This window comes from Antedon bifida, chromosome 2 (assembly GCF_963402885.1).
Source record: "Antedon bifida chromosome 2, ecAntBifi1.1, whole genome shotgun sequence".
NCBI lineage: Eukaryota > Metazoa > Echinodermata > Crinoidea > Comatulida > Antedonidae > Antedon > Antedon bifida.
In genome coordinates this window covers 2,998,631-3,023,234 of record NC_136227.1, presented here as the reverse complement: position 1 = coordinate 3,023,234, position 24,604 = coordinate 2,998,631, and the positions used below count along the sequence as shown (strand labels likewise).

The following is a 24,604-nucleotide window of genomic DNA, read 5'->3' as shown; positions in this document are numbered from 1 at the left end:
CGCGTGTCGTGTTTTCAAAAACACATGTTTTTCTAATTCTTTGAACAACGTTTGTTGATCGTTCGTCGTGTTGTTGCTGAGGAGAAGAAAGGTTTGTTCAATTTGACATTTAACAAATGTAAGTATAACTAATGTTGAATAATCAAAATATGTTATAGACTACATAAAATAATTGGTCTATGCATATTAATGTCAGTCATATAACTTGGCCTACTACTGTGTGTCTAGCCTGGCCCTAGAAGTAAAGCCTAAACTAAGGCTAGGCCTAGCCAAAGTCAGGTGTTGGAGTATGGTGGTTTATGTATGGTAAGAGTAGCTAGGGAAGTGGGGAAACTTGACCAGACAAGAAGCCTAGGCCTAGCTTTTCTTAAACCGTGGAAATTCGGTGTTTATCGATGAAATGTGTTGTTTTGTTTTTACTGTGTATTCATATTTATTTTGCTTCCAAAAAACAATAATAATAAATATTGAATATTGACCACCACCTATCTTTTTTTGTGACAGAACTACTCCAGTAGATTGTAGAATGACACTGAATAAGTTTATGCACCCAAGAAACATATACTTCAATAACCCACCAGATTTTGCAAAACTATGCGATAAATACCCAGACTTCAAAAGTCATACATTGACCTCGTCGTCTGCTAAAGTTAACATAGACTTCAAGGATCCAGAAGCTCTACGTTCGTTGACCTGCACTCTGTTGAAAGAGGATTTTGGCTTGGATGTTCACCTGCCGATTGATAGAATAATTCCTACAGTGCCATTACGTTTGAACTACATTCTCTGGATTGAAGATTTGCTGAGAAAAAGTGATATACCATTGGATCAACAGATTACTGGCATTGATATTGGTGTGGAATTTTTTTATAGCAATTTTTTTTTTTTATTTATTCATTCAATTTAATATTTTATTCCAAAAATAAATAAATAATATTGAATACTGATTATAAAATGTCTTGAAATAAAAATGGATTTTAAAGTGATCAAATCTCTACTTACCAGAAGATATATTGTGACATTCTTTGGGGTGTTTTTAATGACATCCTAACTACACATCAAACTTAAGTGACAAAAAAATGCCCATATATGGACATGATGATGTCATTATAACTACTATATTTGGGCACATGACACTTGTTTTGTTGAACTAGATTGATAGTGTAGACAGTTATGTCCTCTGTTTGTTAATTGTAACTCTTGTTATTTCAGGCTGTGGCTCATCATGTATCTATCCACTTCTTGGTTTTAAACTGAATAACTGGAAATTCATCGCGTCTGAAGTTGATTCCTTGTCTCTTCAATATGCAAAAGAAAATGTACAGGAAAACGATGCTGAAAACTTTATTACAGGTCAGAAACTTTATGACTATACTTTTGGTCTACCATAAAAGCTTGTATGAATTAATCAATATTTGGAAACTGGGAATTATTAAAAATTGGCATTAATATTGATAATTTATTTTGTAATAATAATATTGAACATTTATAAATAGGTGTTCATTAATCATTAACACACTTACTCTATATAAGCGACATCGATAACTCCAGAGGGCGCTATATGTACACGGTAAATCGGAACGAAAATTTACATCACCGCGCTAGCCTCGCGCCTATGGAACTTTTTTGTCCTGATTTACCTTTTAAATATGGCGCCCTCTGGAGTTATCAAAGTCACGTATTGTTGCTGTCGGATAGACACATAATATTATCTATATCCTAGTATATGAAGCAGCAGAAAATACAATGCTGTTAGAAATCATTGCGGACAATCCTCGACCAGATTACCATTTCACGATGTGTAACCCACCATTCTTCGGTAACATGTTAGAAGCGCAAGGAATACTGTCTCGTAGCATGGACAGAGCTGAACCAAAGTCGGTGTGCACTGCCGCCGAGATTGAATGCATTGCCGACGGAGGCGAAGTAGAGTTTGTTAAAAGAATGATCCAAGATAGTCTTAAATTGAGACACAAAGTTTTGTAAGTAACATACTAACAATTTGTTTTTTATTTAGCAAAATTTAGCAAAAAATTACAACATTTTCATTTTATAATTTGCAACATTCTGTTTGTAGGAGCCTTTTACTTTTTTGCTGTATTTTAAAAAATAAATAAAAAAATTTAAATAAATTCTTATTTTGTATAATATTTGTGCCATCTTTAATACTTGTTTGTTCTACATCTGTCTTCAAAAAGACTACAAATCTTGCTGTTTACATTCCACTGTATCAAATTAAAATTTCACCTTAATTTTTTGAGTTTTTTATGAATCCAAATTATGTTAATTTATATAACTCTTGTAATATCAGTGTGTTTTTTTTTATTACTCAGGTGGTTCACCTCAATGGTTGGTAAGAAAGCCAGTCTTCCATTGATAAAACAAGATCTTCACAAACATAAGGTAGGTCTAAAGAAAAACAAATATTTATTTATGCTGATAAATATTCATTACTTTCTTTAAAATGTGTTAAAAAGTATATATAAGATCATGCTAAACCAAGACTTGACCTCTGACCCTGTTGTTCTACAGTACTATTGACCAATGGATGGTATGTTCAAATCTAAAGCTCTGTCTACACTATCAAACTGGTTTGACAAAAAAATGTGATGTGCCCAAATATGGTAGTGATATGCCCAAATATAGTAGTGATATGCCCAAATATAGTAGTGATATGACATGATTATCACATGTTTTTTTCACATAAAGTTTGATAGTGTAGACAGAGCTTTATAGGTTGGATAGCTAGTGTGCTTAACAATTTATACTTTGTTTTGTAGATATCACATTTTACAACGACTGAATTCTGCCAAGGGCGTACAATGAGATGGGGAGTTGCTTGGACGTTTCACGATGAAGTTGAAATACTGGTATCCAGGTTTCTTTCATTCTTGTTTAAAACATACTTAACATCAGAGAATAACGTCTCAAAAGCACACTTTGCTATAAATTAATATTTTTGCACATGACCCTAACCAACGTACGCGATAACCAGAGATGGTGTTTGTACGTTACGGATACAGATAACATCTTCACACAAATAAACACAAACCTGTATTAATTAAAACTTCACACAAATACGAACCACGGTCCTTGCAGTGGTTTAATTTTTATAAATAATTTACTGTAGGGATCATAGGTAGAGGCAAGATGCTCACATACAGTCTTTTTAAATTTTTATATATTGTAAAATACTAATAGATTATTACACTGATAATAAGTATGAATGTCACATGTCAGCATCTTGTGTATATGTTTGTCTTGTGAACCTCTGAGGGTCCCTAATGATCAGCAATAGCTGGATGGATCACCCTCATTAAATATGGTTAAAAACAAAACAAACAAAAAACTGAATATTTGTCAAATTATGTGTTTTTAATTTACAGCCGCCTGCGAAACGTTCCAAACCATCCAAAGAAAGGCCACCGTTAAGAATACCTGTACCACCAAAATATATCGAGAAGGTACTCAGTGCCCATCCTAAGGTCAAAGGTCAACTGAACAAGGTCAAGTTCTTTTGCAGAGAGGTCAAGAAATGTTTAAAAAATCTTGAAGTAAGGAAAAACCATTAGCAAATTGTAATTAATTTTTGTAAGAGTAACTGTGACTAATTAATTGCAAGGGTTACAGAATAACCGTGTAATCAGTAGCACCTATAGAGGGAGTATATGTGCGGCAAACATTTTAAACAGCCCACTCATAATTTTATCCTTTTTCTTTCATAGATAACTTTCAACAAAATGCAGAGCACAACCGCATTGTATCAGTATCAAGTGACAGCAACAAAAAACACCTGGTCTAAACAAAGACAAAAACGAAGACAAAGTGAGAGAATGCAGGGAGATACGATTGCAAAAACAGACGCACAGCAACAACACACAGAAGAATCTACAAACACATGTGCAAATAAGGATGCTGTAGACATCAGTGAAACTGAAAAAAGTGATCAGAAAAAAGAACTATTAAAAAAAGATCATATGATAGACAATGATTTACTAAACAGTGGATATGATACGACGAGTGGTGTAGCACATGCGAGTAACCATGGTGATAAATCACAAACTATAGAGGGAGCAGCAGTTGGACAATCCCACGCTGATAAAATTGACTTCCTCTTTAAATGTGTTCTTGCAATTAAAATGGAAGACGGCAATATTTTGGTGGAACTGAGTTGGATCGACGGAAAAAGTCGAGAGTTTATGCACCAGTTTGGACAGTATTTTAAAAACTTTTTCAAGCGAGAGATTTTAGTTTATATTCAACAACAGCTTCTCTAGGATTTACTTAACCAAAAGAAAATTGACTATTATATATATTAACCTATTTTCTAAAGCTCTGTCTACACTATCATAAATAAAAAGTGTGCCCAAAAAGTTTTATAGTGTAGACAGAGCTTTAGCACTGATTGTCTTTTAGTTGCGTTATTTTTATATTTTTTTTAATCCGTCCAGCAAGAAAACTGACACAGTTCTATTCTAAGTTTTTTTTTAAAAATAACAGAAAGATTGTTTTGTATTGACTATATTTTAATAAAGATACTAAAAGTGCTTGTTGTATTGCATTTATTAATTTTGTTGAGTGATGTACTTATTAGGCCTTCTGTCGTAACTTCTTAACTTTTGAACATATATTTAATTTTGTGTTAGCAAATTACGTAAGTAATAGGCCATAAATAGTAAAACAATCTTACTGAAGTCGAAGTACAAGTTATAAGTTATTATAATTAATATTATATATTAAATTCAGTATTTTTTATTTCCTGCCTCCTTTCGACTAAAACTATAGAGGGCGGACTTTAACACAATCACACGCGGGTTTTGTAGGCTAGGTAATTGCGGCAATACGGTAAGTTTTGATGAATAAAAATTACATTTTATTAAGTACTTTTTAATAATTATTGTGAGTAATATATAAAATGAATACTTCAATATACATATGCTCATAATTAAGTAAGATTTAGTTGTGTATTTTTGCTTCGTGAGAGATATAAACCGTAGGCCGGTTTAATCAATTTCGCAAACGTCTAAATCGCCGGTCCTCCTATCTTTGACGAAGCCTTCCTCCCCGCCCAGATTCAGTTGGGAAATCGGAGGTAAAACAATTAAATTTAATACAGGTACTGTATTAATTCGGTCTAGTATTTTGGTAGATTTAAATTAATACAAAATGATTTGCTTAGAAACTTTTTGATTTTTGTTCTCAAGAAATAAATAAAAATGAGTCTGAATTGAATTTTCCATTCTTCTTTCAGCAACAATATGTCTGGTTTTTTCAAAACCGGATCGTCCTCCGAGAGTGACCGTTCATCAGGAGAAGAAGACAACGTACCGCAAGTAGCGCCAACCAAGTCAACGACAACACGCTTTGGGTTTAGCGATGATGAAGAAGACACCAAGAGAGTAGTTAGAAGTGCAAAAGACAAAAAGTACATTAATTTGTCAATAATATTTAGATAATTTAATAATATAATAAAATGAATAATTTTTATGTTAATATGTCATCCCAATCTCTCTTTTTTAAAATGATTTTGAGTTATAAATACATAAATTCAAATTTATTTGCCTCCCTTAGGAGAAACATATAAAAACTGAAATATTCACATTAATCATAAAAAGAAAATCAAAAACATTACAGCATTAAGATAACTTACTTTATTTATTTTATTTTATTCAGTTGACAACCAACAGCGATGAAACCGCCACTAACAGGTTGAATCTAAACATAATAAACTATAAAAATTCATTCAAATAAGCAACAATAACATAAACAAAGATCGCAACATTATAGAGATTTAACAATTTTACCCTTAAATACATTTAAACTATCATAAAATAAATCAATATCCAAATTACATTATAACTAGTCCAATAATAGATATCCATAATTTATTTATAAATTTTTTTTTTTTTTCAGATTTGAAGAAATCAATGATGTTATACGGCTAATAAAAAATCACAAGAAGATTAAAGATATATCAAAAGTGCTTACTGGATTTGAGGATCTTCTTAAATGTTTCCAGAAGAACAAAGCCGTACTGAGTACTGATGATAAAAAACTGCCACGATTTTACATCAGAACTCTGGTTGAACTTGAGGATTTTATAAATGAAGTGAGATTATTTAACTTACTTACTTACTTAAATAATTATGCACTTGTCAATTGAATGACTCACTATACGACCTCCGGGAGAGGTGTGTCATTGGTGCATCATTTACAAATAATTATTGATTCAGGGGTGCGTCAAAAAACCTAGATGGTACGTCACATCAATGGTGTGTCAATGTCCATCACTTTACCACCCACCATATCACAATGTGTCAAAACGGGTGCATTATGCCATGGTCACCTAAAGGTAAGTCATTTTTTATGCCTGTGTGCGTCATGGTATTCATAAGGTATGACGCACATCGGACAAATGACGCACCTCTCCCGGGGGTCGTATAGCGGGTTATACAATTGACAAATGCATTAACAAAATCTTAATAATAGTATTAATTTTTGTAATCATTTTTTATCAATACAGATATATGAAACTTTTAACATTGATTTTTGAAATTCAAAGTTACACTGACCTGCTAATTCTTGGGCTTTACAACTTGAAGTGGAGTTATTTTTTTAACACTACACATAATGTCAAAAATTGAATCATTTTTCTTTGTAATATTTCAGTGTTGGGAGGACAAGCGTAAATTCAACAAAGTGAACGGCAAATCTCTTGCAACACTACGTCACAAATTGAAGAAGCATAACAGAGATATTGATGAGGAAATCAAAGCTTATAGAGAGGTACGACCATCATGTTTTGACTGTAACCTTTGACCTTAATGAGGGAGTGGTTGTTTTGGGTGTAGGTTCACCCCCAAGTTTAGTTAAAAAAGTTTTTTTTAATGATTTTTTTTAAAATTTAGAATCCTGATGTTTCCGATGCTGAGAAAGGTGGAGAAGATGATGAAGATGAATGTAAGTATTTAACAAATATGATAGTGATGTGTCCAAATATGGTAGTGATGTGCCTAAATATGGTAGTGATATGACACCATCATGTCCATATATGGGCACATCACGTTTTTTGTCACATAAAGTTTGATGGACAAGGCTTTATAGGGGTGTGTCCCTTGAATAGGAGTTTTCCATAGGAGCCTTTCTACTCTATATTTACAATTTGTTAACATTAATATCTGTTTATTTGTTAGCGTCTGATGATGACACTGGGAGAATCGAGAAGAAAGTTGAAGAGAAGCGGATACCTCTTGTAAGTGTAATTAATTTATTTTCAATATGTTTTATTCTATTGTATGAATTATTTTATACAAAAAGCATGTTAGATGAAATTAGGAAATTCAAGAATTATCACAAATTAAATGGATCATTTTGAATAAAATATAATATTTGATATCTGCAGGGTTCTGATGATGAAGATGATTTTTTTTTTGATGACGGCGATTCTTCATCTTCATCTTCTTCTGATGACGAAGGAGGAGAAAGAACGTTTACAGCCGAGTATTTCTTGAAAAAGTAAGTTATTGTTACAAAAAATATTACAAATGTATTATTTGTTACAGTCAACTCCCCTAAAGCTAAGACACCCTTGGGCTGGCTGGCTGGCTGGCCCAAATGCTTTGCACACCTGGTTCCTGGTTGACCGAATGTATTTTCAACAATTTGGGTTGACTAAATGTATTTTCAACAATTTGGAATCATATTGTAGTTCCGGTTTTTGGGATGGTTTTTTAAGAAAAAGGAAACTATTTTAATATTTAGAGAGAAAACACCAGCAGATAAGGATAAGCAAAGAGAAAAGGAAGAAAGAAGACAACAGCGTGAATTAGAAAGAAAGAAAAGGGAAGAAGAAGAAGACAATGATGGCGGCTGGAAGAAGGTCAGAGGAATCCCAGCTCACTCGGTAAGCAGTGTTTAAAGTTAAACATTAATTTTCTGTTTTACTACCTTAGTGTAGTCAGCGCTCGAAATTTCTTTTTTTTTTTTGACTATACTTGTTGTAAAAATGTAACTAGCAAGATCAGCAGCCTAACTAGCAATCACAACTTTGTTGGTAAAATAGTTAAATTCTACAAAAAGCTGAATTTAGGTGTAGGCCAAGCTAGTACTAGTACCTTTTTAACTCGACAATCGTATGCTCACACTTTTTTAACATAATTAAAAAATAGAAATTATGAAAAATCTACTACCAAAATGCTAACTTGCTAGCGTGAATTTCAAGCCCTGTGTAATGCATATTTAAGTAAAGGTTTCCAGTGTAAGAACCTCTGTACATGGCAATTATAATAAATATATAATATTTTTTGTGTATCAGGAAAAACCCAAGATGTTTGCCAAGGATGCCGAGATCACGCATACACTCGTCCTAAAGAAATTGAACGAGATCACCGCTGCACGTGGCAAAAAGGGGACCGATCGCAGCTACCAAATTAACATGCTACGAGAATTGAGGAAGATTTCCGGCGAGAATCAACTAGGAATTGGAATGGACCTGAAGATCCTAATGAATATAGGATCCTCAATATTTGATTACAACCCAAATGTGGCTAGTTGTATGAAAGATAATATGTGGGACAGGTTAGCCAAATATTACAATATTGAATCTATGAAATCAGGAAATGCCATTTAAGTGGAGTTTTGGAGTGGAGTTGTGGCTTGCTGGTTATGATGCTTGGCTACCACTCCAAGGGTCCTGGTTTCAAGTCCTGTCATGTCAGGATTTTTTCTAATTACAACTCCACTTCCCAAAGACTTTGTTTATGTATAGCATCATGTGTATATGTTTGTCTTGTGAACAGGATTGTCACCTTTAAGAAGGATAGTGAATGAATTCGCTTATGGTTATCCTTGGCAATTTACCTAAATATAATAACAAAGCCCATTTATATCTGTTTATGAAATTTTGTTTATTATAATGTACATTTTCTTTAAACACCATTTACATTTATTTATGGCTAGATATATAAATGATTAGTTTAAATAAAGTTTATTTTTATTTTTTCAGCTTTTTGGAGTTTATTAATGAAATGCTTGACATAGCTTCAAATAACATGGACATTGAATTCTCTCATGATGTACCACTGGATCATGAACAATTAGAGGTAATATATTATATTCAAGGTTTTTTTATAAAGCTCTATCTACATTATCAAATTTTATGTGACAAAAAAATGGACATGATGATGTCATATCACTACCATATTTAAGCATATCACTACCATATTTGGGCACGTCACACTTTTTTGATAGTGTAGACAGAGCTTTAAATTTAGAGGTATACATAGTAGCGATAGTTTGTTAAAACCCACTCAACTAACAAGTTACACATCTGCCAATATTTGTATAGACTGCTCCGTATGCTATTTCTGGTTGTCCATTGACTGTTGTTGAACGACTTGACAAGGAGTATGTTAAAATACTTCAGAATACTGATGCCCATTCAACTGAATATGTCAGAAGGTAGGGTTTGTTTTTCATTCTCATTTAGTGCATTCACTTTTTTTTTCTGTCTCCAAAAACAATAAATGACCAAGGAATCACATTTTTTTTTCAAAATGACATGCATCTCTTTATTTTTTAAAATTTATTTCGTCTTTATATTATATTTTGATGACCAAGGAATCACTCATATTTTGATCGAAAAAAAAAAATTTACACGCATCTCTTTATTTTTAAAAACTTATTTTCTCTTTATATTATAATTTGATACCTAGACTTCAAGATGAGCAGAAAATCTGTTCTATCATCACCCGTCTTCAAAAGTACATTGAGGCTAAAGGAACCCCATCAGAAATTTGCAGGAATTACCTACTTCAAATTGAGCATATGTACTATAAGGTTAGTTGTTGATTATGTACACTGGTGGAGTGACTAATGAGATTGAACAATTTTTGAAAACTATTTCGTTTTTAAACGATTAACTTTCTGTTATGATTTGGTACGTAAACATAAACAGGGAACGATTAAACGCAAACGTTACATAACAGGCAACCATTTGAAATTACTTAAATCATTTTAACCCCTGATTTTGAATGAATTTTTATTTTTTTTTTATCGGAATCTAAATAGTACGATTATAAAAATCTGAAACAAGTACCGAAAGAAGACATAAAGGAGAAGGAAGAAAATGGAAAAGATGTTGAAGAAGAAAAGAAAGATGAGGAAAAGAAGGATGAGGAGAAGAAAGATGAGGAGAAGAAAGAAGAAGAAAAGAAAGATGAAGAAAAGAAAGATGAGAAGAAAGATGAAGAGAATAAAGAAGAAGTCACCAAAAAGGAACCAGAGACACCAAAAGGTTAGTTGATATTTATTTTAAATTCAAATTCCATTATTAGTATTACAATACATGTATACTATAATTGAAAATGTTCATCTTGTATGTAGTAATAAGTTACAAGTTTATGACTCTGTCATTAGACAGAATTGGCCCTCTAGAGGTCAATCTGTTTGGTGATAGATCGTCATTACTTCTGAAGAAACTGTCAAGATTAGTTTACATACTAATTGTTGGTTTGGAAAAAAGAACATTTCTAATAACATGTATACTAGTTAATAAAAATATTACTGAATTCAAAGGCGGAACCAAGGTGGTGCTAGCTGGCCCCTCCCCCTAAATTAAAAAAATAATGCAAAATTTCAGCACTTTATTTAACACATTTTATGTCAAAACCTGGATCTCGTGTTTTCATTTATATCCATTATGCAATTTTGCCAAACAGTTCAAGTTCATTGTTTCACACAATACAATATACAGATTAGAATATACAGAACATAAATTAATACAGTAAAAGGCATTAAACATTCTGACATGATCCACGTACAAAATATGTACTAATGTGTTTATTCTTTGTTAAACTTTGTTTTATGTGAATTATCATTTTCCTATGTAAGCTCTTCATTTCAACTATGAGTTATATTTTGTGTCTTTTTATATAAAAATAAATTAAATAAATAAAAAATATATTCTGTTAGAGGACGTTGCTGACTTCATGGACCGAATGTGCAAATATATCTACACAAAGGATTCTACAAATCGTATTCGCACACGAGCGATGTTGTGTCATATCTACCATCACGCCATGCACGATCGTTGGTACCAAGCGCGTGACCTTATGCTGATGTCACACTTGCAAGATACTATTACCCATTCTGATATTCCAACACAGGTAAGTGACGATGTTTATAGTAATATTTTGTGAATGTTTCTGGTAATGTTTTTGCTTGCACAGAATACTTAGGCTCTGTCTACACTATCAAACTTTTATGTGACGAAAAAATGTGATGTGCCCATATATGGACATGATGATGTCATATCACATACAACATATTTGTGCATGTCACTACCATATTTGGGCACATCACTACCACATTTGGGCATATCACTACCATATTTTGACACTCATTCATACTTGTTCAAAGGAAGGTGACATTAAATTCTTTCTATGCTTTTTGATTATTTAACAAACAGTGTTGTCTTGAAATGGAAAATGTGTGAATGTAGTTTATAAAATGTTCTTTACTTTGTAATTATTTCTTTTGAAGATTCTGTACAATAGAACATTGGTTCAACTAGGTCTTTGTGCTTTTCGTCATGGAAACGTAAAAGACGCCCACAATGCCTTGCTAGACATCCAGAGCGGAGGGCGCGCAAAAGAACTTTTAGCTCAGGTGAGAAAGTTTATAAAAATTGTTTGATACAGTAAAGCTCTGTCTACATAATCAAACTTTATGCGACAAAAAAAATGTGATGTGTCATATCACTACCATATTTCGGCACATCACACTTTATTTGTCAAACTAGTTCGACAGTGTGGACAGAGCTTAAGAACCTCTATTAAGAATTGGCCGTAGATACATAATACATATATTTTGAAAACGGTGTCAACATGAGAAAGAAACTAGTTTTCTGTTTATTGTAGGGTTTGCTGATGCAGAAGCAAATGGAAAGAAGTCCAGAACAGGAGAAGATTGAGAAGCGACGACAAATGCCATTTCACATGCATATCAACTTGGAATTACTGGAGTGTACTTACCTAGTGTCTGCAATGCTCATTGAGATACCTTATATGGCATGTAAGTATACTGCAGTTGGCTGTCTGTGGCATCAGATGAATTATAGCTTAAAAACAAATCCTTTGATTAAGGTTTAGACTGACATATTGATTGTTACGAATGTAGCATTTCTGGTTAAATAGTGGATCTGTAGCTTGGTGGTTATCTCAAGGTCTAAGGTTTAATCCTGAATTAAAAAAATATATAAATATATGAAAAAGTCATGACCTAAAAGAGATAACACCTACAGGATAGATAAGATAAAATGCAGGTTATTTATAAGTATTTATTTTCCATTTTCAGCTCATCAGTTCGACATCCGTCGCAGAATGATCAGCAAAAGTTTCCATCACCAGCTGCGCTTGAGTGAACGCCAATCTCTCGTCGGGCCTCCAGAGAGCATGCGTGAACATGTGATGGCAGCGTCACGAGCTATGCGACTCGGTGACTGGAAAGCCTGCCGTGATTTCTTAATCAATAAAAAGATGATGACAAAAGTGTGGAGTTTGTTTCACAATAGAGACGAGGTTTTAGAGCTTCTTACAAGGTGGGTACACTGGACACCAAAGCACCATTTTTACTGTTTACCACATTTTCCATCTTTTCTAACTAGCAATACAAATGATTTATACACTTTACATACATAAATATTATTAAGTTCATATTACTTTGTTTGTTATATTAACTGGTTTTTTGTTCTTTTGCAGGAAAATTCAAGAGGAGAGTTTGAGAACGTACTTGTTCACTTATGGCAGTGTGTATGATTCCATCAGGTAAATACAACCATTTTTTACAGATTTGTGTCATTGAGGACCTTTAATAGGGAGGTTTCGCTACGAATACGATAACGAAAACGGCATGGCAATGACATGTTTAGTAAATAACTTTTCGTAAATTACTTTCAATAAATCTATAATTATATTATAATCATGAATCATTCCTGATTCAATGTAATATGTGAAAAATAGATCAAAAACTATACTCGTTTTGTAGTCACGAATATGACTGGTGGTATTTGTCAACACGAATACGCTTTACGAATATGAAATGAGGATCAGCTCAAAAGTTTCGCAAATGTGGGATGTATCCGTTTTCATTATCATATTTATAGTAATATTTACCCCTCGACCTGAACCCCTTACACTGTTTGATCACATACCCTATTCATAGATACTGTTAACTAGCAAAAACAAATCATTATTATATATACTGACTAGGATAACCCCAAGTGAGTTCATTCACTGTCCTTCTCAAATGAACCACTGTACAAAACAAGCAATATTTACTAACTGATATTTCTTTTGCCAGCATGGTAACACTGTCAGAACGTTTTGAAGTAGACAAAGCCGTCGTCCACAGTATCATAAGTAAAATGATCATTGGTGAGGAGTTAAGTGTAAGTAATAAGTACTTAGTTATTAGTATTTTATTGTTTAGTTACTCTCTTATCTAAATTAATGCTAATAATGTTTAAATATTAATATGTCTTCAGGCTTCATGGGATGAACCAGCCGCAACGATCGTCATGCACAGATGCGAGCCGACACGCATTCAGACTCTGGCGCTACAGCTCTCCGAGAAAGCCAACAATCTTGTTGATAACAACGAACGTCTCATTGAGCACGGCGGTGAAGGCAGAGGTCGTGGTATGGACGATCGCGAGGGTCGACAACAAGGACGTGGAAAACAATACGGCAACAAGAATTACTCAAACCGTAGCTACACTGGAGGAAATCGTTCATACGGTGGAAACAGAAATTCCAATTATCAAGGTATTGTTTTATTGATTGGTATTGTTTTATTGATTGGTATTGTTTTATTGATTGGTATTGTTTTATTGATTGGTATTGTTTTATTGATTGGTATTGTTTTATTGATTGGTATTGTTTATTGATTGGTATTGTTTTATTGATTGGTATTGGTTTATTGATTGGTATTGTTTTATTGATTGACATATATCCCTGCCATACTTAAGCATAGCACTACCATATTTGGGCACATCACACTTTTTTTATCAAACTAGTTTTAATGAAAAACTCAAACTAGAATGATGATACTAATTATATTGTTTCGTTTCTTATATATCTTTCAGGTCGAAGACGTCAACAACGTTATTGATGAAAATGCGCCCTCGCAAGAATATGTAGAACCACCAGTCACGGCTCTAACTGTCGATCTTCAATATTTAGATTTTAAAAATATGATTTATCATATATTCTTTTTTAGTTCTATTATATCATGCTACAGACCTATCATAACAATATCAATACCATACTGAGACAATATATTATGGTCATTCATGCACGAAGGAATAGTCTCTCCAGCTTTGTGTTCAAAACGAGTTGGAGATCCTTGTAACTTTATCCCAATCAAATTTCGTATTCGATTGGGAGTTTTACCGTTGAGTATACTTCCATTGAGTACTTAATCAACAGAGTATTTTGAGCGTTGAGATTGTTCTTAACATTTACATTACAAGAAACTCAGCGAATCTTTATATATTGACAACGAAAGTTTCCAATCGAATACGATAAATATTATTACTAAGTAGATGAACTTTGGTTCAAATGCAGAGAATTTATTCACTTTCTAGTTGACCTTTGAACTTGACCAATCAAAATACTTGTATATTAAAAGTGGTTATAATAAGCAGCACTTACATTAAAGCCCCAAAAGGAACGATTTTGATATTGCCATTATTTCTGAAACAGCTACTACCACTATGTTGCTCTCACAGAATGTTTATAATAATATTCCATAACACAACTCTGTGAGAAAAAGTGAGTGAGTGAGAAGTAGGAGAAAATGTCTGCTATAAAAATCATCAATTAAAAATGTATTAAGCGAGTTGCTAAATATCTAAAATAAATCTCTAATAGTCATAAAATTGTAGTTTTTGTCTTTATTGTGTAAAATATTTCTCATCACAGGTGTTGGGTGTAATTGGTTAAAAGTGTTTTATATACTGGAAGTTGAACAACATGTTAGAATCATTACACCTCTACTCTAGTACAATGTATACAGACTTACTAAAAAATATAGTTACTAAATTCAGAACAATACTAGGATGATCAGATCTTGTGTATAACACTTTCTGGGCTGTTTTAGTAATTGTATGAAAAATATCTTACAGTTTTGATATCAACAAAATTGATAAGTGTTTATCACCATTCGATCATTTTATTATGATATTGGCCTAGACCTATATGAATGCTGTTGAAAATTGTTTATACTTTTAAATTACTAGTGTATGAATAGCAGTTACAACCAAGGTAAGATATTAATCTTCGTGAAAAAAGGAGTAAATTTATAATAGTTTTGCACTAAAAAGAATTGTTTTTGTCAGAATATTAAATGTCACATTTAAAGAGGGCGCTACATAATTTCTTGAATAAGAGATTTCCGGGTTACCGAACGCACACGTCCTATGACGGAAAACAACCTTGTTTGGTTTGTTTTTTAATACTACTTTATTTAAATATAACACGAAGAAATGTCTCAGAAGGCAACAAATGAAGATCTATATCCATATCATTGGCTTGTTTGGCACAACGATGTCCAGGTCCTTCGTAGAAAGCTGACCGAACTTGACGATATTACTTTACAGGTAGGCCCATGCCTTGTTGACTTCTTGTCCATCCAAACAAACAATTGAGTTAGAAATGATGTTCTTTCCCGCTACAATGTACCTATCGTATGCCTAGAAAGATCATTGATCAGGCCTAGCGTTTTTCTAAAAGTCTACAAAATGTTGCCAGTACTGTATTTCTATTATTGTATATCATATAGATGTTTATGTTTATACAGTTTGTTTAGGTTGTAGTTAATTTGTAAAGCAGTAAATTTATAATTAAATTATTATTTGTTTGTTGTTATTGTTATACACATACAGTAAAGTATATATATTTATTTTTTAAAAAGAGGCCTAATTATTGTTATATATAATGTTATGTCTTATAATTATTAAATAATGATCGGTTTAAATGTAGGCCTATATACTGTTTTGTTTTATATGTTTTCATTCTTTTAAAAATTATTTCTAATAATTATTAATTAGTTTGGTTTTCTTTTTTTATAGGATGTTCTCGCATCTAAAGATCCGCGCGGAAGAACTCCTTTGCACCTCGCGGTATCACTAGGACACTTAGAAAGCACTAAACTTCTACTACGTCATGGGGGACTTGTAAATGACGTGAACCAAGATGGGTGGACAGGTAAGACGGGTGCCATACATATCTTTCAAAATGAAACACTTTATGTTGGTTGATTCATTCAATATTAGTTGTGGCTTGGTGGTTATGATGCTTGGCTACCAATTCAAGTCATGTCATGTCAGGATTTTTTCTAATGACGGATTACAACTCCACCCCCAAAGACTTGTAATAAGACTTTGTTTATGTAGAGCATCCTGTGTATATTATGTTTGTCTTGTGAACAGGATTGCCACCTTTAAGAAGGATAGTGAATGAATTAGCTTATGGTTATCTTTGGAAATTTGCCTAAATATATAAAAAATATGAATTTTACTTTTGACAAAAAAGAGTAAAGAGTTTTTTGGGATATTTATTGCTTGATTGGTTGATTTTAAACAGCTCTACAGGAGGCAGTAACTAGTGGAGATCCCGAGATAGTGCAGTCAGTCTTACAGTATCGGGATCATCAACGAGCAACCTCCAGAATCGGAGGTATTCCGCAACTTCTTAAAAAATTAAACTCGGTAAGTTCTTCCTGAAGTTATAAAAGTAAAACCATTTTAACAGCCGCGCCTGGGGCCAAAATTTGCAGTTGTGTTCCTTTGGCGTTTTGACATATTTTTTTTATTCACTGTTTAGTTGAAAACTAAATTATAAGTGTCAAAAAATTGTGTTCCGTAAAAAGAGTGGTTTTACTTGCTTGCTTCAACATTTAAAATCAAATGTTTTGTATTTCAAAACATATTGTAATATATTTTTTTCTAAAACATCCAGATTGCATATTCTAATAGTCTGTCTTGTGATCTATAAATATTTATACTTGAGTTTTAGTGAGTTGTAACTTGTATGTAAAAGATGTACATGGTGTAAATAACAATGTGTTATAGTTATGCTAATACATGATTAACATTTATATGGCATTGTTTTTTTATGATTCAGGCTCCAGATTTTTACATTGAAATGAAATGGGAGTTTACAAGTTGGGGTATGTTTTGTTAAATATTGCTATTATGTGTATTATAACCAATGATATTTTATATAGCCGAAGGCTAGATGTCACACAACAATGTTTTCGCAGTTCAAAAAGTGACTCTCCATGGAGAGGGAACCAACAAGATGGCGGCTGCAATTGACCAATCAAATATGCCCTACGCAATACGCAATACTATACGCATGTGTTGAGCCTATCTGCGTGAGAATGATACGCAACGCATCGTGTTAAGCGTATAAACGCGAACGCATTCTATATGATCCTCGTATACAAAAAATGCTAGATTACAAAGAAATTAATCTTTATTTCATCACCTCTGTTTAGCATTGATAGTGTATCACCTGTGGTTTAACATCAGTAGTTGCTTATTACAAAACACAGGCTTTATTTATAATTTAGGAAAATATGTCTACTTTGCTTTTGAAATAAGAAATAATTATATTATAGTGTAGTATGTTTTGTATTAGGGCCAATGGCCCATCATTATTGATATACATAATTCTATGCAAAGGGAAAGAAAGAAAGTTGAACACAAATGTATCAACACATTGATGTTAAATAAACACTAATTGTTTAAACTTTAACATAGATGTGACTCGCATACTAATGTAATTTGTTTTAGTTCCTTTAATGTCAAGAATTTGCCCAAGTGATACATACAAGGTTTGGAAAAGTGGACCTAATGTTCGCATCGATACAACTCTCATTGGATTTGATAATATGAATTGGATAAGGGGCAGTCGAAGTTTCATATTTAAAAATGATGGTAAGAACATCTACATACTTGTTGTATTTGACATAGTAGAAGTACAGTTATGTTAATAATAGTAAATGTAATGTAGACAAGATAAAACAATAGTATTAACAATAATATAAGGGAAACAAAAGTCGTATACTTTCTATTTTTCAAATCTAGCATGTTTCAGTTTTAATTTCAATACCCCTTAAAATTGAACAGCCATATCTTTTTTAAAATAAAATAATGACTATTTTTATTTTTCTGCAACCTGACGGATCAATTTTTATCATTTATGAAATATGTAGGTTCCCCCCCCCCCCCCCCCATCTGTAACACTGGATCCGCCCCTGGTGATATGCTAAAAAAATGGTAGTGACATACTCAAATATGTTAGTGATATGTCGTCATCATGTCCATATATGGGCACATCACATGTTTTTGTCACATGAAGTTTGATAGTGTAAACAGAGCTTTACATTAATTTTCCAATAGAATAGTCCATAATTAATCATGATTTCTTACTTATGAATATCAAATATATGAATGTTAGTCTTAAATTTGGGCTTATATTTATTAGAAGTAGGATTGTTTTCAAGCTTAGACTATATTCTATATAAGAAAATGTCAAAAAACTGTCGGTAATGCCTCCGTAAACGGAAATAATAATATTTTAAAAATTGTTTAATTTTAGGCGAATGTGAAACTGAAAACATTAAGATTTGTTTCAATAACCTTATAATATCTGTTTTTCTTTTACAAACTGTAGAGGGCAGTAGGTTTAGCTTTCTAGAAGTGGATCATGATCGTCGTGTTCTATACACGGAAACTCTGGAGCTACAAGAGCACCACCAAGTTGGTAACATGATTCCGTCGGAGGATAGTATCGCAGCCCGAATAACCTCACCAGTCACAAACACGTATATTGACACCGATAAAATAGAATTTACTAGGTAAGTTTAATTTATTAGAAGATTTTAAAAATTTGTTTGGTATTTATATTTGTCCTCAAGCTTAACTGGAAACTGAGGAAATTCGGATTAGGCCCTCCACGGACCCACGGCAGCCAGCAGTGCATCGCCTACCAGATCAGCACACCGGGAGACGATCCCCTACTCTTTGCAAATAGTGTACCAAGTATCTTGCCTAAAGCTCTGTTTATCAAACTAGTTTGACAAAAAAAAGTATGATGTGCCCAAATATGGTAGTGATAAGCCCAAATATGGTAGTGATATGACATCATCATGTCCATATATGGGCACATCATATTTTTTTGTCACAAAGTTTAAAAGTGTAGACAAGGCTTATGGATACAGTTATATCAAATGTCGCAGATTCTAGTGTTTTGAGACTAATATTTATTTTTTTTTTTTTAATAGAAATAAAAGTGGAATTTGGGGATGGAGACATGATAAGGTTGAGAGTGTGAATAGTTTTGAGTGTAAAGTGTTCAGTGCTGGCAATGTGCAATTAGTGACCAAAACAAGAACAGAGCACCTAACAGAAGCTGACAAGGAGAGGAACAAAGGTAGTATAGTTATCAACAAGCTTCTTAAAATCATAGTAATCATAAAAAAACTAAAGCTCTGTCTACACTATCAAACTAGTTTGACAAAAAAAGTGTGATGTGCCCAAATATGGTGATGATATGCCCAAATATGGTAATGATATGGCATCATCATGTCCATATAGGCACTTTGTTGTCACATAAAGTTAGATAGTGTAGGGTTGATGAAAATAATGTAAATGGAAAGCAACAAACCGATATATTAAAAACATTAAACAGGGTTGGGGACAAATTCTATGGTTAGTGACCATGAAGATATATTCAATGGCTGGTGACAAAAAAGGAATAAGTGTATTTGCAACAGAAAGTGGTGCTTGATATCTTGACATTGACTTATTGGTGATAATGTTTGTAATGGAGCTCTAGCTTGGTGGTTTACCTGCTTGCCTTCCAATCCCCAGGGTTCAATCCTGACCTAGTGCCACCAGGGTTGTTACTCACTCTTTCAACTCCACTCCCTAAACCTCAAAAGAGACTTTTATAAGAACGATGGATTACGAATTAGTTTGTCTATCCTGTAATTGGCGTGTAACTCGTAGGAAATAGTAATACAATAATATTTCTTGACAATTTAGCTGAGACAGCCAGTATACCTTTTGCATCACCTCTGCAATCATTACTTGGAACAGCAGAGCAACAACAAGAGGAGATCATTGGAGAATCAGTAAGAACTGTGTTAAATGTTTATTATTGTGTATTTAGCTTTACAGCATTACTGGCTTATTGTCCCATCTGAAGGACGAGAAATGAAAGCAAAACATTTTGCTTAAGGACACAAACAAGATGACATGTTGTGAATTTCAATCGGATTCCTTATTATAAATAAAAATAAATGAGTATGAAATTAAAAAGTTTTTGTTTCTTTATCCTCTTCAGCCAGAAGTTTCACAGGTTATCAACCCATCTAATCCATCGGATATTCGACCGGAAGACTACTTCAACCCGGATTACGACATAACCGGCCGCGACATCGGTCGACCTAAAGAGATGACGTCCAAAGTACAGAAATTTAAAGCGACACTGTGGTTAAGTGAAGAGCACCCTCTATCAATGCAGGAACAGGTGCTACCGATTATTGACCTCATGGCTATTAGTAACGCACATTTTGCAAAACTACGAGATTTTATCACTCTACAACTACCATCAGGGTTTCCAGTGAAAATAGGTACGAGTCTTCATCTGAACTAAAAGAAATATATCTTAATAACTATTTGTGTAGTCTGTCTAGCACCCAAATTTGTGTGTATAGAAATATTTTAGTTGTACTGGGCGACCTCTTCAGTCAACGACTGCTCTCCCAGAGGGCCCAGCTATGACCAGTGGCTGTGTGATGTAATAGTACACAGGGGTAACCCACTACTCATCTCAAAAGATGTACTAGGTTCTTTAAAGTGCACATGAGCTAGATGTGTACACTGACCGACGATTTATAGTCCTTATCCGAGAAGACTCCTTCTTCCACCAGAACTATGAAGTGAGTGAGCCTCGAACCCTTGCCGATGTTATGGCTACGTAATTACGGTTCCACTGTCGTAACAGTTCGGCCACTATCGAAAGTGTAATGTGCCCAAATATGGTAGTGATATGACATCATGTCATATATAGTTTTATAGTGTAGATAGCTTTACACAAAAAAATAATTATTTTGATGTCTTTCCTTTTATAGAAATACCACTTTTTCATATTCTAAATGCAAGAATAACATTCGGCAACCTTTACGCATTAAAAGAACCAGTAGAGGGCGTTCTTGCTGTGAACGACAGCAAAGATACCGAGGATGGAACCGAGGTGGATGAAGTCCCTGGTGCTAATAAAAAGTGTGTCGTCGATGCGAGTGTATTTGAAGCACCACCAGGGTATAGTAAGATTAGGACGGACCAAGTTAGATATGAAGATGATGAGATGTTGCAATTTGCTATACAGCAGAGCCTACTAGAACAGGAGAATGGAGGCGGTGGCGGTGGTGGCAATAATGTGAGTCATCTTTTTGTACATTCAAACTTTTCCAGCATGCTGCAACTTAAAGATATATTGTCCTTCTGAAAAAAATAATTTTTTAAATTTTGTTTGTTGAATATGCCATTTTAATGTCCCATAATAGTTATTCACTTTGACCAAAAATTGGGTCGGCAAAAACATTATTTACCTGTAGAAACTGTAATTTAAAGCAATATATAGTCAAATAGTCTTTCAGAAGTGATTTTTTTTTCTATTGAATTGAATAACTTTATTATAACTGCAAAATGATCTATTAAAAGTCTGATTTTATAGATCTTTATTTTTCAGGATTTTGGGGGACAATACATCTTTAATATTTTTAATGAATTTTGTGTGTTTTTTTTTCCTCCTCAGTTGAATTCATGGAATCAAGCTGAAATGTTAAATGAACGTGTTGTGATTGGTCAAAGTGCAGAAGATGAAATCTTACAGAGGTATGACATCGTAAAAAAACATACTTGTCATATTCATAAAAAAATAGTTTGAGATGAAAATAAACTATTCAGCATTAGAAAAGAAGAAATGTTTCTGTCTACACTATCAAACTTTATGTTACAAAAAATGTGATGTGCCTATATATGGACATGATGATGTCATATCACTACCATATTTGGGCACATCACAATTTTGTTGTCAAACTAGTTTGATAGTGTAGTCAGAACTTTACAGTATGAACCAAGATTTAGGGTTTTAATGAATGTATTTTGTTTTGTGGCAGTCATTGTTTTGTCAACGTTGGCTATCAATGATTATTAGTTTCATTATTAAAGTGAATAATCCATGTAGTATTAAAAAAAAGAAAATAAAATTTATTTTTTTAAACATTATCTTTAAATCTATCACCTGTCTTTCTGCAGAGTGATCCAAGAGAGCCTTAGAGAATCGCGACCAAATAATTTGAAAACAAACACAGGGGAGAAAGCTGTGCAGGTAGAGAGGCCAAGTCCTGTGATGGATGAACAGATGTTACTAGCCCTACAGATGTCACAGGAAGAGCTAGACGCACAGGAACGGCAACGCAAGGAGGAGGAGGATGAGTTACAGAGGATTATAGCACTCTCATTGACTGAAAAGTAAAAGTGGGTTTGTTTGAAAGGTAGGTTTGAGTTCAAGTACAAGGTGCTTTGCTTTTAAGAGAAGGCTTCTTCAAGTCAGCTGTACTGCTGTAGTACAGCTTTTAAAGATACTCTCATAAAACAAATAATAATAATATCCCGGATTCATATAGCGCCTAATGTTGTGAAACCTCTAAGTGCTGAACATTATTACCCCAGTCATTTTTGATCAAACACGTATGGAAACATACTCCCATAATGCAGCTAGTAATCAGCGCAAGGTTGTGTCTTGATCTAATCGGGTTCCCATTTATACACCTGGGTGGAAAGAGGCAAACGTAAGTAAAGTATTTTGCCTAAGGATACAAGCAATGCGGCGAGAGTTGGATTCGAACCTCGATCTCATGATCAGTTCAACACACTGCGCCACACGCCCTCGCGCCCTGTTTTTGGTTCGTCCTTTGGATACAAACAACACCATTTGTTCTATACATGATAGGAACTTTTTACACTGGAAAAAAAATGGATTCCTGGTGTGCCCGTAGCAGGCCTATTCCAATTTCTATGTTTTCTACCTAAAAACCATTAAATATAAATAAAATTGTATATGCTACGCCCGAGACATTCAATTTCCGTCCATAAAATTTACAATTAAAATCAATATTTTTGTGTTTATCTAGGTTACATTAATGGAACATTATCTAATTTTATGTGTACATGTGGACGTAAGGAGACCTTAAAATACAGTTTATATTGAAGCAGACGAGACAGACCGCAAGCACTGACTGACAAGAGGTCTATTTCGATGAGGGCGCTGTCCCCGATTTTGATGGTAACACAAAAATATTCATCTAGTGATGTAATTAAATAGCCGATTTTTGTTTTTTCTTTGTAAATTTGCAAGCAATATTGTTGACCTTTGACTGGCAAATGGATTGTAACCTCTGACCTCTGATTTGAGTAATCTCAGCAGATAGGAGCGTTGCTCTATATAATTTGCAACTGCAATCAATGAAGTAATAATCAAAATCATGAGAACTAGAGATAAAAATACAACTACTGTATTTCAGTTTCTGGTTTCTTAAGATATCCACTTAAGGGGCATTCCCACCTGCTCCGTTTCGCGGAACGGAAGACGGCGCCGTTTCTTCCAACGTGACGCGCCCGTTCACCGTTCCGTTTTAAACATTCACACCTGTTCCGTTTTGTGACGTATTCCGTGACAACGGGCAAACGTTAAAATGGCAGCCGTTTCTGGATGGTCATCAGATGATAGTGAGGACGAAATTATTCTTTCCGCTATAATTTTAGCCAAAAGTAGGAAAAGAAAATGGGTGAAGGAGGTCTGTTCAGAAAGAAAGCAATTTGGTCAATTTGAAACGTTGGTAAAACGTAATCTGGCGACCAATGAAGACGAATTCTTCAATTATTTTAGAATGACGCCTCATCAATACGGTCATCTTGTCAGTTTAATTAAAGATGATATTACAAAACGGGACACAAGATTCAGAGAGAGTATCTCCGCGGAAGAACGTTTATCCATCTGTTTAAGGTACGGTAATGCTCCGAGGTTTATTAATTAAAATTATATTCGTCTACTTAGTTGTCACCAAACTTAAATAGGCCATTGTAGTAGTAGTAGGTCTTGTATATGATTATAGGCAATTACGGGCTTTAGGGACTATCATTTTCACCAAAATAATTATTATTAAATAATTTAATACAATACAGTTTTTGTATTTAACTCCACCAAAGTTCATGAATACGCATGAACTTAGTAGAACGTCTTACGAAGAGATTTTTACATCGTAAATGAGGCTTTTTGAAATAATATTTTATAGGCCAAATTAGTAATACTAAATAGCCTAACTGCCGTTTACAAAGACATTGGAGTAATTTTGAAACTTGTTTTGTGTCTTGTTTTAGGTATCTTGCTACGGGTGATTCATATCCGACGATGTATTTTGCATATCGTGTTGGGAAGTCGACTATATGTAAAATTATTCCAGAAGT

The 24,604-nt window shown here is 33.6% G+C and overlaps 4 protein-coding genes across 5 annotated transcripts in view; 3 read left to right on the top strand and 1 right to left on the bottom strand.

Annotated features, from left to right (window-relative positions):
• LOC144835839 (nicotinate-nucleotide pyrophosphorylase [carboxylating]-like) overlaps window positions 1-24,604 on the bottom strand; it is a 50,205-nt gene that overhangs the window by 15,815 nt on the left and 9,786 nt on the right. The gene's annotated exons all lie outside the window — the stretch shown is intronic.
• LOC144835825 (RNA N(6)-adenosine-methyltransferase mettl16-like) lies at window positions 43-4,547 on the top strand. Of its 2 annotated transcripts, none has more exons than XM_078690924.1 (8): window positions 43-118; window positions 505-854; window positions 1,213-1,353; window positions 1,724-1,982; window positions 2,334-2,403; window positions 2,781-2,870; window positions 3,387-3,554; window positions 3,726-4,547. In XM_078690924.1, the coding sequence occupies exons 2-8, from the start codon at window positions 527-529 to the stop codon at window positions 4,275-4,277; spliced, it is 1,608 nt and encodes a 535-aa protein (XP_078547050.1). In that variant the 5' UTR covers window positions 43-118; window positions 505-526; the 3' UTR covers window positions 4,278-4,547. The 2 variants fall into 2 exon arrangements, with proteins under 2 accessions (XP_078547050.1, XP_078547049.1); XM_078690923.1 differs by having other exon boundaries at window positions 69-122; window positions 516-854.
• On the top strand, window positions 4,768-14,932 carry LOC144835767 (eukaryotic translation initiation factor 3 subunit C-like). The gene is made up of 21 exons (XM_078690852.1): window positions 4,768-4,845; window positions 5,252-5,425; window positions 5,914-6,109; window positions 6,670-6,786; window positions 6,909-6,960; window positions 7,194-7,252; window positions 7,403-7,515; window positions 7,762-7,903; window positions 8,315-8,577; window positions 9,005-9,101; window positions 9,347-9,459; window positions 9,714-9,837; window positions 10,069-10,294; window positions 10,972-11,165; window positions 11,542-11,667; window positions 11,919-12,072; window positions 12,355-12,598; window positions 12,759-12,824; window positions 13,360-13,447; window positions 13,544-13,823; window positions 14,144-14,932. Exons 2-21 carry the CDS (start codon window positions 5,259-5,261, stop codon window positions 14,167-14,169), a joined length of 2,847 nt encoding a protein of 948 aa, XP_078546978.1. The 5' UTR covers window positions 4,768-4,845; window positions 5,252-5,258; the 3' UTR covers window positions 14,170-14,932.
• LOC144835820 (ankyrin repeat domain-containing protein 13D-like) lies at window positions 15,458-23,670 on the top strand. Its single transcript, XM_078690918.1, has 13 exons — window positions 15,458-15,658; window positions 16,130-16,265; window positions 16,644-16,768; window positions 17,184-17,229; window positions 17,858-18,001; window positions 18,741-18,924; window positions 19,351-19,499; window positions 20,114-20,202; window positions 20,415-20,703; window positions 21,205-21,512; window positions 21,891-21,970; window positions 22,394-22,632; window positions 23,272-23,670. The coding sequence occupies exons 1-12, from the start codon at window positions 15,545-15,547 to the stop codon at window positions 22,611-22,613; spliced, it is 1,884 nt and encodes a 627-aa protein (XP_078547044.1). The 5' UTR covers window positions 15,458-15,544; the 3' UTR covers window positions 22,614-22,632; window positions 23,272-23,670.